Source organism: Ochotona curzoniae, unplaced genomic scaffold (assembly GCF_017591425.1).
Source record: "Ochotona curzoniae isolate NIBS_2020 unplaced genomic scaffold, NIBS_Ocur_1.0 contig_883, whole genome shotgun sequence".
In the NCBI taxonomy this organism is placed as follows: domain Eukaryota; kingdom Metazoa; phylum Chordata; class Mammalia; order Lagomorpha; family Ochotonidae; genus Ochotona; species Ochotona curzoniae.
The window spans coordinates 43,910,561-43,922,592 of record NW_024466599.1 but is presented as its reverse complement, the minus strand read 5'-3'; the positions used below and the strand labels follow the sequence as shown (position 1 = coordinate 43,922,592).

Sequence of the window (12,032 nt, the reverse complement as noted above, 5' to 3'; positions counted from 1 at the left end):
TTAGACTAATATAATATTTCCAAAAGCACCAAGGGTCATTAAACAAAAGAAAAACTATTGCTTTTACACCTCATTAACAATGTACTAGTCATTAGTGATAATGTTTGCTAACAAATTTGAATAGAGGACATTTTCTAAGTTAAACAAAACAAAACAAAACCCCAACAGAACGTGACTCCCTCCTCACTTGATGAATAAAGTCGGGCCACGCCGGGCAGCACCCGTTGTCTGAGGGCAGGATACCGTAATCAAGGCTGAAGAACAATTTCATTTTAACTATTACTATGAAACAGCCGGTAACAATCAAAACAAAAACCGTTGACTTAGATGACCTCTTGGGAAAGCCAATCTAACAGTTTGGTTTTAATTTAATTTTAAGGTGGAAGTCAAGAGTCTAGTCATACTGACAATGATAAATTCTTTCAGTTTTGCTTTCTGATTATAAAGCATTCTCTGTGCGGCTGTCTTTTTCCTGACATTTTCTGCTCTCTACATCTCCTTGGTTTTAATGTGGCCACCTCTGATGAGAACCACTAATGCCTGGGAGGTGTCAGTTTCCACTGACGTTGTATCTTAAGCAACAGGTCTGCAGTAGGAATGCCTAGTGAACTTACAGTAAGTCTGGTAGTCGAGTCTACTTCTCAAAGGCCAAACAAATCACAACCCAATAAAGGCAGTAAGAATTAAACAGAAGAGGAATCATTTTTTCAGAAAGGACAATAAGTTGACAGTGTACATATATTCTAGACTAGATAATTTTACCAGCCACAAAAACAGCACCATGAGCACATTCAATTTCAAGAACAGTGCATACAGCCTTTGGTGACTTTGGAGGACAAGGGAACTGCCTGCAAAACAAAATAGATTTTACAGCTACTATTTTCCAGACAAGATATTGAATCACAAAACTAAGATGAATCGGCATCATCTGAGACACACACACAGCTTGGGCTTCAGGAAGGTCTACTCTGCCCCCTGACTTGGCATTTCAGGACAACACGGTCTTTTAGGCAGAGCACACCACTCTTTACACCTGACCTTGGCATTATGTAAGTCGGGTTCTGCTGCTGCTTGTGAAGCTTAGGAGGCCTCAACTTCATGGATGATCATTTACAATACCCTTCAAATTCACAGAAAAAAAATCCATATATCTTAGGGGGAAAGTCCTGTTGGGCACCTTGGCCATTGTGTTCCCTGGGTCATATGCTGCTGGTTTCCTTGGGTAGTCCCCCTGTGGGAAGGGTGCTCTGCTAGTTACCTTTTTCCTTTTCACTCCAACTATAATCCTGTAAATGAGAGCCAGAAAAGGTGGACTATAGGTGCCATAGCCTCCTTCACTAAGAAGCTACAAGATATATAGAAAAGAACAAGGCATGGCTTTATTCTCTGTCCATCATGCAGGAATTGCCAAAGTCTGCTTGCAAATCGCTTGCTGTGGGTTTAACCCCAAATACGTGGCTTGAAAAACCTCATATGGTTTCCTAAGATGTTTTAACAAACCATTTAGGAAAACGTATGCATTATTGTACCAAGTAACTTACTCCACATTCTCAAACAAAAATGCTTTATGAGATTTAATTTTAGTCAGTCATATATATGAAACGTTCCACTTAATGTCATTGCTTGAAACGTACTCAAGGATCTTCTGAAAGGACAACTGCCATGATATTTTACTTTACCAAATGAATTCATAGAGAATTAATATGCAGAAGGCTAACTGTATGAAGTGTGTCTCAGTGTACTTATGCTTTACAAGAGGATACTGATGACTAAAGAGGGAGGCAACCTGCCAGAGATTTGACTGGGGAATAGAGCTCTCTGACACAGTGCTATTCCTTGGCATCTTTAATCCTGGATTTCCTACTCAGTCCATCTCCAGGTGAGGGAGGAGAAGGCTATATGTTTTTTTTTTCTTTTAAAGATCCATTTATTTTTATTGGAAAGGTAGAGGAAAGCTGGAGAGACAGAAAGATCTTCCATTGCTGGTTCACTACCCAAGTGGCCATGGCCAAAATGACTGGAACTGAGCGGATCCAAAGCCAGGAGCCAGGAGCTTCTACCAGGTCTCCCATACATGTATAGGGTCCCAAGGCTTTGGGCCATCCTCTACTGCTTTCCCAGACCATAAGCAGGGAGCTGGATGGTAAGTGGAACAGCCAGGATACAAACCGGTGCCCATATGGGATCCCAGTGCATGGAAGGCGAGGATTTAGCCGCTAGGCCATCATGCTGGGCCAGAGAAGGCTTTTGTGAGTTTCTCACTGTGATGGGAATGGCCCTGGGCCAGAGAGTGGGAGACCTGCCTCTGAGTTGAAATCTTGGGCAAGGCAACTCCCTCTTTGATCAGCAATATCCTCTGCTAAAATATAAAGAAGTTGGGACTGGATTGATAATTTAAATATTGATTTGATAATTGGGGATACAACAGTAACCAAGACATAGGTTTGGTCCCTGAAATACAACCAGCTTTTTCCTTTATTCTGAAACCTCCATGTTACTTGCATATTTTAAAACTTAAACTTACTTCCGGAAATCCTCTTCTGTTATCTTATTCAAAGCTTTCATAACTGCCATCCTAGTGAATACTGACTAAAATGGGGTAGAATGAAAAGAGAAAAAACAAAAATCAAGCATTAATTATATCATTAAAAAATAAAACAGGTGAAGTGATACATAGAACATGATTGAAGGATTGTATCATTTTACATATTTGAAAGGGAGAAATACTTTTCCCCCAGATCTCCTGAGGGATTTCATTTGCTGCATCTACCTTCTTTACCCAACATTCCTATCGAGACCCCGGCACACACACTGGCAGGTGACTGCAGGGGTTAGAGATAAAACAGAGCCAACCAGCCCACCCTGGTCATCTGTCAATCCATATCCCTCAGCAGCTGCAAAGTAGGCAGTTTTACTACTCTGAACAGAGAAGCATCTATCACAAATGTCCCGCTTGGGTTTTTTGTTTTTTCAAATAAAGTCAAGCTACCAACCTATATAGTGGAAATTTGAGAATTAACTAGCATATATCAACACGGTTGTGATAAATCACAATTGTTTGTTCTGAGAAACTGTATTCACTACAACAGAGTACAATGTAGGCATCTCAACAGTTCACCATAAAGGCAACGTTTTTTTTCTAAAGCATGTTGGGGAATTTTAGGGAGTTCTGCAAGATACAATATGATTAGAATTAGGGCAGGGTTGTGGCATAGTGGGTTAGGCTGTCACAAAGTGCTGGTTCAAATCCTGGCTATTCTGCTTCCAATCTCACTCTCTGCTAATGTGCCTGGGAAAGCAGAGAATGATCCAATTGCTCAGTCCCCATCACCCATGTGGGAGATCTTGACGGAGTTCCTGCCTCCTGACTTTAGCCTGGGTGGCTGCAGCTAACTGAGGAATTAGTCAGCAGCTACAAAATTTTCTCTCTCTTTTTTCCTCTCTCTTCTATCACTTTGCCTTTCAAATGAAATAAAGACATCTTTAAAAATAAATAAATAAAACTGGTTAGAAAGGAAAATTAAGCACCTATCTGATAAGACATGAAATCTTGGGCCTGAAAGAATTTCAAAAGGACATTCAATCTCCTTCTAGCCACAAGGCAAGAAAAGGACATTTGAGAACCAATAGTTCCTACTAGGTTAATTGTGCGGTAACTATGATGGCTTAACAAAAATTTCCTCAACCCATTGTTTGATGCTGGCACTTGTATAGTTCCTTCAATGTAACAACAAAAAATAAAACTAGATGACAAGATGTTGAGTCATTCAACTGCTGCAGCCTGCAGGGCAGACTGTGGCATAGTAAGAGCCCCAACCTTCAGTGACTTTACCATCATCCTCGGGCTGCTGCACCAACAGGCAAGGCCCCATCTAAGACATGAGGAAAGCAGGGAAGTGCCACTTAACGTGTGGTCTGCATTTCTAATTGTTTCTGCATGGTTTTTACAAATATGACAAACTCTTTTCCCTAGTTTTAAAAGGCCAGCAATTAGACAAAATAAGAGGAAAACCAGACACATTCTCATCTGTTATTTTTAATAGTTCTTACAAATAGATGTCATTAAAACTGTAAGAATATCTGACAATATATCAATCAGCTAAGTACCTGGTGTGAAAGTATGTCACCACTGCACCATGCCATGCTATCCTAGAATAACAGGTTATGGTACATGCTAATGAATTTGCTTAGTAACATGAAGTTCAGCTAATTTCATACTGGACTATGTTTTCAGCCCTTTCTGCAAACACAGACTGAAGTAGGCTATTCAGGTTACTATCTCTAATCTGAAAATCTGAAATCCAGATTAAGAAGGCTCAATATGTAAAGTCTAGTAAACAATTAAAAATCTGGAACAGTCCAAAAACTACCTGAAACGTGAAACATTTCTAGTCCAAAGCATTTTGGGTGAGGGATACTCAACCTAATTAAAGGTTATCCTAAATAATTAATTTTGGACATTTAAAATACCAATTTCTAGGAAATGTATTTTAGACAGAAATTTGGAATGCTATCAAAAGTGCACATGGATTTTCCCAGATGATGTAACTTGGTGGATTAAAATCTAAAAATTGGATTTCCCCAAATGGGTAATAGTAACACCACTGAAACACCAATTCTGAATTATGTGACCTGGTGGACAACCCAGACACACAAATAGGAGGATGCCTGTGTGCTGCAACCTCCTCACCAGAGGCAAAAGCACTAACATTTTTTTTTTCTTAAATAGCAATAAAGGCAGCAAACAGAAATACTTAAAAATTGATTTTTGGTTCCTCATTTCTGAACCACACATCTAATGCAAATCCTTTGAAATATTTATGTTAATAAGCTGAGACAACACTCACTAATTATATAATAAGAAAATGAAATCCTTACCTGTTTATTTTTTGCTGGCTTGAAACAATCTGAGCATATCATACCTCTACAATACAATTCAAATTAATGTACAGGTTAGTCGGGTTATTTAGGCAAAGGTACACTTTAAATATACTTTCTATAACATGGCTGCCAAACTCAGAACATGAGAAGCAGACAAAAATTAATCTTGACACAAACTGCATTGGCTTCCTAAGAATCTTGTACTAGAACATTGTCTTAAATCTATCAAGAGATGACATGTGCATTAGAAAGAGAAGCAACACTATTTTCATGAAGACCAAAAAAAGGATGAACAGTTTCACACAATTGACATTGTAGTTCATGTGGCAACTTACAGGAAGTGGCAATCCTCAACTGTTTCTGCGTGAGCAAAGACCACACTCACTTCAAACAAGCTCTAAAAATTATAAAGACAGTTTACAAATGAGCAAAAGGAAACCAACATCTAACAGCTTATGAATGGAAATAGACATTAACTCTCAAAGGCTGGCTCAAAAAGGGGTGACAGGCATAACTAGAAACACTACTGCTCTCCAGCAGCTTGTTCGCAGGGCAGCTGACTGTGTGTGCGTATGTGTGTGTGGTGCACCCATGCACATATTAACTTCTGAAACTCAGTCATCACTAATGATACTGCCAAAAAAAATAGCTAGCTAAATTTTGAAACAAATGTGTATAAATTTGGAAACAGATATGTAAATCAGATGTGAAGAAAAAATAATTTAGGGTACTGAAAGAAATTATGAACAGTTCTGCTAATACTGTGATTAGGATTATTAGCAAGGAAAAAAACATATTACTCACATCCTTAAAAACTACACATCAAGCTTCTTTGGAAAAAATTCAAATTTCTTAAGAGATCTGAGTCTCAAAAGAGACATTGATTTTTTATTATGATAAAAATAAATTAAAGTTAAAATTTTATAAACTTTTATTATAAATGGTGTATATATATATAAATTCTAAAACAATAAAGGTTAATGGTTTTTGTTCCCACTTGTTAGGAGCAAAACTATTAACAATTTGACATGTATATTTCTAGGGTTTTTTTTAATGAATATAAATATGCACATATATACTTTTTTAGTTAATAGACATATATTGGGGAAAAAAAATCTCATGCACATCCTTTCAATTCCAGGGAGTTTCATTTAAATTGTAAAATATTTTTGTTATTTATTTATTTATTTTTTTTAAAGATTTATTTTTATTATTTTTTCATTGGAAAGGCGGATATACAGAGAGGAGGAGAGACAGAGAGGAAGATCTTCCATCCGATGATTCACTCCCCAAGTGAGCGCAACGGGCCGATGCTATGCCGATCCGAAGCCAGGAGCCTCTTCCAGGTCTCCCACGCGGGTGCAGGTTCCCAAAGCTTTGGGCTGTCCTCGACTGCTTTCCCAGGCCACAAGCAGGGAGCTGGAAGGGAAGCGGGGCTGCCGGGATTAGAACCGGCGCCCATATGGGATCCCGGGCGTGCAAGGCGAGGACCTTTAACCACTTGCGCCACCGCGCCGGGCCCAATATTTTTGTTATTTAAAAAAATGCTACAGTGAGCATTTTTGTACCTCAAAAAGCCACAATTTCATATTTCCTATCCTTTTGCCTCTATGGAGAATTCCACATTGAACAAACGCAATAAATGTTATAGCATGTTACAAATGGGTCTGTCTTTTTATTTAATTCAGTATTTACTGGGTTCTGTATTTACTGATTTCATTGGACTATCAACAATCCTATTGGTTATTCTAGAATCATAACATTGAATATCTGCTTCTTTGTACTTTATTCTAAACTACAAAACAAAATTAAGGCAAACATTTATTTAAAAAAAAAAACTCTCACTTTGCCTGAAACTATTAGAACATTACATATTTGTTTTCTATTTTCTGTTCTCACTGTTCATCATGTAAATGCATTTGTGCTTCAAAACTGAAATTTGAGGTAAAAATATTTTGCATTAATGACTTCTCTAATTTCCAAAGTACTTTCATTACCTCATTTCCTCCTCCTACTATCTGTGAAGTGGTTTTATTCTCTATTCTCTCAGTGTTCAGCTTAAATAACAGTCAGAGCTTGCTCTTACTAACAGAAGAAAATAGAGCTGTATGACTCAGAATGGTCAAACAAAAGCACTCAGCTTTGTGATCTTATTAAAACAGTGGTGATTACTTCAGCATGCGTGTGTGTGACATTCAGGGAATTTCAAAAAAAAAATGATGAAGCAATGAGGTTGTACCATTAACACCTAATTTAAACTATACTGACTCTGCTAAAAGCTAATTAAAAAAATTTTTAAATTAGATTAAAATAAATAAAATCTATGAAAAGCTAGGAATAGGTCTGGTTTTTCACATCTGGAAATCCACCAAGCGTTTGTCAGGATTCAATCCACACAGGGATGGAGGCAAGATCTTCTCTAGACTAGGACACCTGGCTAAGTGTCTTGGTTCTCAGGTAAACACAGTGGCATAGCCTGAGCTCACCCCTGCTGTGTTCACTCACATCTGTCTGTGCATTTGAAAATGCAATTAGACACAGAGATAAATTAAAGTGTAAAGCTGACACTACACTTGCTCACAGTTACTTATGCAACGTTGTGTAACAAACATGTCCCTCCAATTACAGTATAAATACACTGAAGGCAAAGGTTCATTTGTTAGCTTTTAAAAGTTAATTATGGGGCCCGGCGCAGTGGCGCAAGTGGTTAAAGGTCCTCGCCTTGCACGCCCGGGATCCCATATGGGCGCCGGTTCTAATCCCGGCAGCCCCGCTTCCCTTCCAGCTCCCTGCTTGTGGCCTGGGAAAGCAGTCAAGGACGGCCCAGAGCTTTGGGACCCTGCACCCCTGTGGGAGACCCGGAAGAGGCTCCTGGCTTCGGATTGGCATAGTATCGGCCCGTTGCGCTCACTTGGGGAGTGAATCATCGGATGGAAGATCTTCCTCTCTGTCTCTCCTCTCTGTATATCCGCCTTTCCAATGAAAAAATAATAAAAATAAATCTTTAAAAAAAAAAAAAGTTAATTATGGTACCATGCACTTACTATATTCACAAGAGTCTTGGATCCCAAAGAAAATAAGGAAATAAAATATCTAATCTTAATTTAAGATAATCAGAAATTGCCATTTTAAAGGTTTAAAAAGCCTTTAATGACTTAAAGATTCTTTTGGCTAGCCAACTTTGCCACATAATGCAATAAAACAAACATCATAGAGAATAGAATTAATAATACAGATGACTCCATACCTTTCCATCAACAGGAACACCCAGTTCCTCTAAAAACAGGGGATGAGTTATCCATTTGTAAGCTTCTTTTAGCTGAATTATATCATTTCTTCCCAGAGACAGATTCTGCTTCCTGAAGAACATAAAAATTAATTCACTAACATTCTCTTAAAGAATGCATGCAATTACTTAAAAATATTGACCAAATGCCTACTGTGTGTTAGACACTGTTCTAGATATTAGATAAAAGGTAGAAAACAAAGTGAACAAGAATTCCTCACCACATGGACTTTGTATTTGTGCAACTGGGAACTATTTTTTAAAATGGCATTAAGATACTTTTAAAAGCTTCAAAGAAACAAAGCAAATTGCTGGGGTTTTCTGGACCTGCCAGATTCCATGATTTATACATTAGGAAATGGGTCATTTATTGCTCACAATCTATAAGCTGTGCATTGCAATAATCATATCCATATTTAAAATACTAGCATTTCCTTTTCTGCGGAAAATGGGGCTCACTTGTGGGAAATTCATGTAAAAAGCTGTGTCTTATTTTTCCTGTACTGCTGAAGAAGAAATACTCAATTCTAAAGTATCAATGTTCTAAAATGCTTATCAATATAGTATCAGATAAATGTTTGAATAAAAAACTGACCTTCCCCACAAATATACATATGAGCCAATAAATAGATTTTGGGAAGTACCTAAAATGAGTTCTAATTTTTGTCTGTAACCTAAAATTGTGATAGAAAGGAACTGAGGTAAGAATAAAGAAATTATTAAAACTGTTCTACTCAGTTGAGAACACTGAGATATTACATCATTCATCATTTAAATAATTAAAACTTCAAACCAGTCAAATGCTTATTTACAGGGCTTTTTTTTTTTAAGAGCTAGTTAAGACCAACTTTTAAAGCAGCCCACAAATTGTCTAATTTTGACTCCTAGATATTATAGGCAATATCCAATCCAGTCAGAGCAAAAAGCAGTACTGATTACCAGCACAAAACAAAAGTGATTTAGTTCATAGCTAAATTCAATTCATGTAAAAAAAAAATCACTCTGTCTAAAATTGAAAATTTAGAACTAGTTGATTTTTCCCGTTCTGAACCCAGCTGAGAACATGACTGGTCACAGGGAGGACTTTTGTGTGCTTTGGTATTGTGATACAACATGGAAACGCTCGGCTAACGCATCTGACAAAGAATCCAAATGATTCTCTATACTGAAGAGCCTATTCAGACACTAAGCTTCATAAGCTAGAAACCATTCAGAAACCGTTCTTGAAATTTTAAGACTGTCATAGGATCAATAATTTAAGGATTTAATGACATACACAGAAAATAGCATTACAGTCAAAAGTTTGGGGATTTTTGCTTTTGTGTTTTCTTTTTAATCTGAAAGGCAGAGGGACGGAGGTAGAGACACCTTCATTTGCTAGTTCACTTTCCAAAGGCTTGCAATAGCCAGGGCTGGGTCTAGCTGAAGCCAAGAATTCAAGCCATTTTCCATGTAGGTGGCAGATGTTCAAGGATCTGAGCCATCCCATCTGCATGAAGGTGGATGGAAAGTGGCCGCAGAATTCTACTTTAGGCAGTAACACATGGGATGCAGGTATCCCAAGTGTTGGATTATAGCTGTTCTGCCACATGCCCATCTTTTTCCCTTCTTCCTTCTTTTCTTTCTTTCCCTTTCTTTTCCCAGTCACCCAAATGGCTACCTCTAAACTTCTTAATGGCACTGTGAAAGAAATTTTTAAAGTACTCTTTTTTTAAAAAAGATTTATTTTTACTACTTTTTTATTGGAAAGGCGGATATACAGAGAGGAGAGACAGAGAGGAAGATCTTCCATCCGATGATTCACTCCCCAAGTGAGTGCAATGGCCGATACTATGATACTATGCCAATCCGAAGCCAGGAGCCTCCTCCGGGTCTCCCACACGGGTGTAGGGTCCCAAAGCTCTGGGCCGTCCTCGACTGCTTTCCCGGGCCACAGGCAGGGAGCTGGAAGGGAAGCGGGGCTGCCGGGATAGAACCGGCGCCCATATGGGATCCCGGGCGTGCAAGGCAAGGACCTTAACCACTTGCACCACCGCGCCGGGCCCTTTAAAGTACTCTTATGCAAGGTAAAAATACTAAAGATGCAGGTTTTCAATCCTGAAGTTCAAATGCGACTAATAAGCTTTAAAATATGCTTTAGGCTGTCTTCATACTCGCTTAAGTGATTTACACAAAAGGTAATTTAATTTATTTTTTGGGGTTGGGGGTATAATCCATACTTGTCCTTTTAAAAGCGTAATTTACATTAACGTATATGGACAACCAGGTTGCTGGCAGCCCAGTGGGTTAAGTTGTAGCTGTGACATTAGCAGCCTTTGTCTGAGTGCTGGATCAAGTTATGGCTGCTCTGGTTCCAATTCAGCTTCCTGCTGATGTTTGCCGGAAGCAGCAGACAATGGGCCAAGTTTTTGACCCCCTACTACTCTAGTGAGAGTCCCAAATCAAGTTCTTGGCTGTTGGTTTTGGACTGGCCCAGCCCTGGAGAGTAAACCAGGTGGAAGATCATTCTCTGTCTCTCCCTCTGTGACACTTAACCTTTCAAGTAAATAAAATCAAATCTACCAGATTTCTAAACATATGAGATAAAATTCTATTATGCCAGAATTATAAGCATTTGAGACTAACTTAGCAAAGCCTAATTAAACCTCCAAAACCTCTGATAAATTTGTAATTACACTTCTAAAAGTACAAATGTGGAATAAAAAGCAAGAAACAAATCTAACTTATTTTTTCTATATGTCATTTAAGCAAGTATGAGATTCTGATAAAATAGATACGTGTGTGTATTTATTCACACACACACACACACACACACACACACACACACACACACAGAAGGCTTCCTCTGCATCTGTTGGTACCCGCCAGGTCAGCCAGGATGGGGGCATGCAAGTGACCCAGGAGCAAGGGAGAGAGAAGCAGTGAGATGTGATGAGCTTTCTCCTGAGGGATGTTGCTGGCATATCTGCCAACACTCCAAGCTGCACAGGGTGCCCTGTCCATTTGACCCAACAAGGTGCATAGCCTGGGATACCAGGCCAAGCAAGATTATATCACATATGTGCTAAGGCAGTATGATCTATGACCAGCTTGCCCAGTATGGTGTTAACCAGTTAAAGTTTGTAAGCAGCTCCAGTCTGTTGCTGAAGAACAAATGGGGATACTGTGAAGCTGTCAGAGTCCTGAATTCTTCCTGGGTTGGTAAAAATCCTACATACAAATACATTCTTAGAGTTTATCCTCTGTGATCCATAAAACTATCAGAAGAAATCCTGACACTCAGTGGGTCACGAGACCCATCCGCAAGCACAGGAACATGTGTGGGCTAACATCTGCAGGACCCGTGGATCATTGCCTTGGGAAGGCCCACATTTCCCACCACACTGTTGGCAATTTTTCTTATGTAGCCTGGAGAAGGTACAGTCCCCTCCAACTGCACTGTCACTGTTAACACAAGTAATATTTTTAAAATTCATAACAAATAACCATTTAGGACTGCCATGTGTGCTTAACGGTGCTTTTGTCAGCTAAAATCAGTCTTCAGATAATTTCATGAATACTGTCAAATTGGAAAAATTAAAAATCATAGTTAAGACTTAAAAGTGCAATAATATTTGAAGACTTAAGTGATGGTATATCTTATTCTAAAAGACAAACTTTGTCTTTACCTCAGTGCTTAAAACATGTCATGTGATAATATAAATGTAAAATAAGATCTCTAACAGGGAGGAAAAATACCTCTATACTTCTCTCTGGGTCCTCCCCAGTTAACATTGGAGCCTCTAGCAAAGCACAGAGCACTTTCCATACTGACAACATTTTTTATTTGAAATCTACAGAGTACTAGGGAATTAAAAGCTGTCTT

General features: G+C 38.6%; 1 protein-coding gene across 2 annotated transcripts in view; it reads right to left on the bottom strand.

Moving 5' to 3' along the window:
• The window catches only part of PUS10 (pseudouridine synthase 10), a 66,624-nt gene that overhangs the window by 17,497 nt on the left and 37,095 nt on the right, over positions 1-12,032 (bottom strand). For both annotated transcript variants that reach the window (XM_040993398.1, XM_040993397.1), the window contains exons 6-10: positions 8,129-8,240; positions 5,217-5,278; positions 4,879-4,924; positions 2,525-2,589; positions 763-848 (exon numbers count right to left, since the gene is read on the bottom strand). In XM_040993398.1, the coding sequence (XP_040849332.1) occupies positions 763-848; positions 2,525-2,589; positions 4,879-4,924; positions 5,217-5,278; positions 8,129-8,240 (371 nt within the window). The remainder of the gene's footprint in view (positions 1-762; positions 849-2,524; positions 2,590-4,878; positions 4,925-5,216; positions 5,279-8,128; positions 8,241-12,032) is intronic.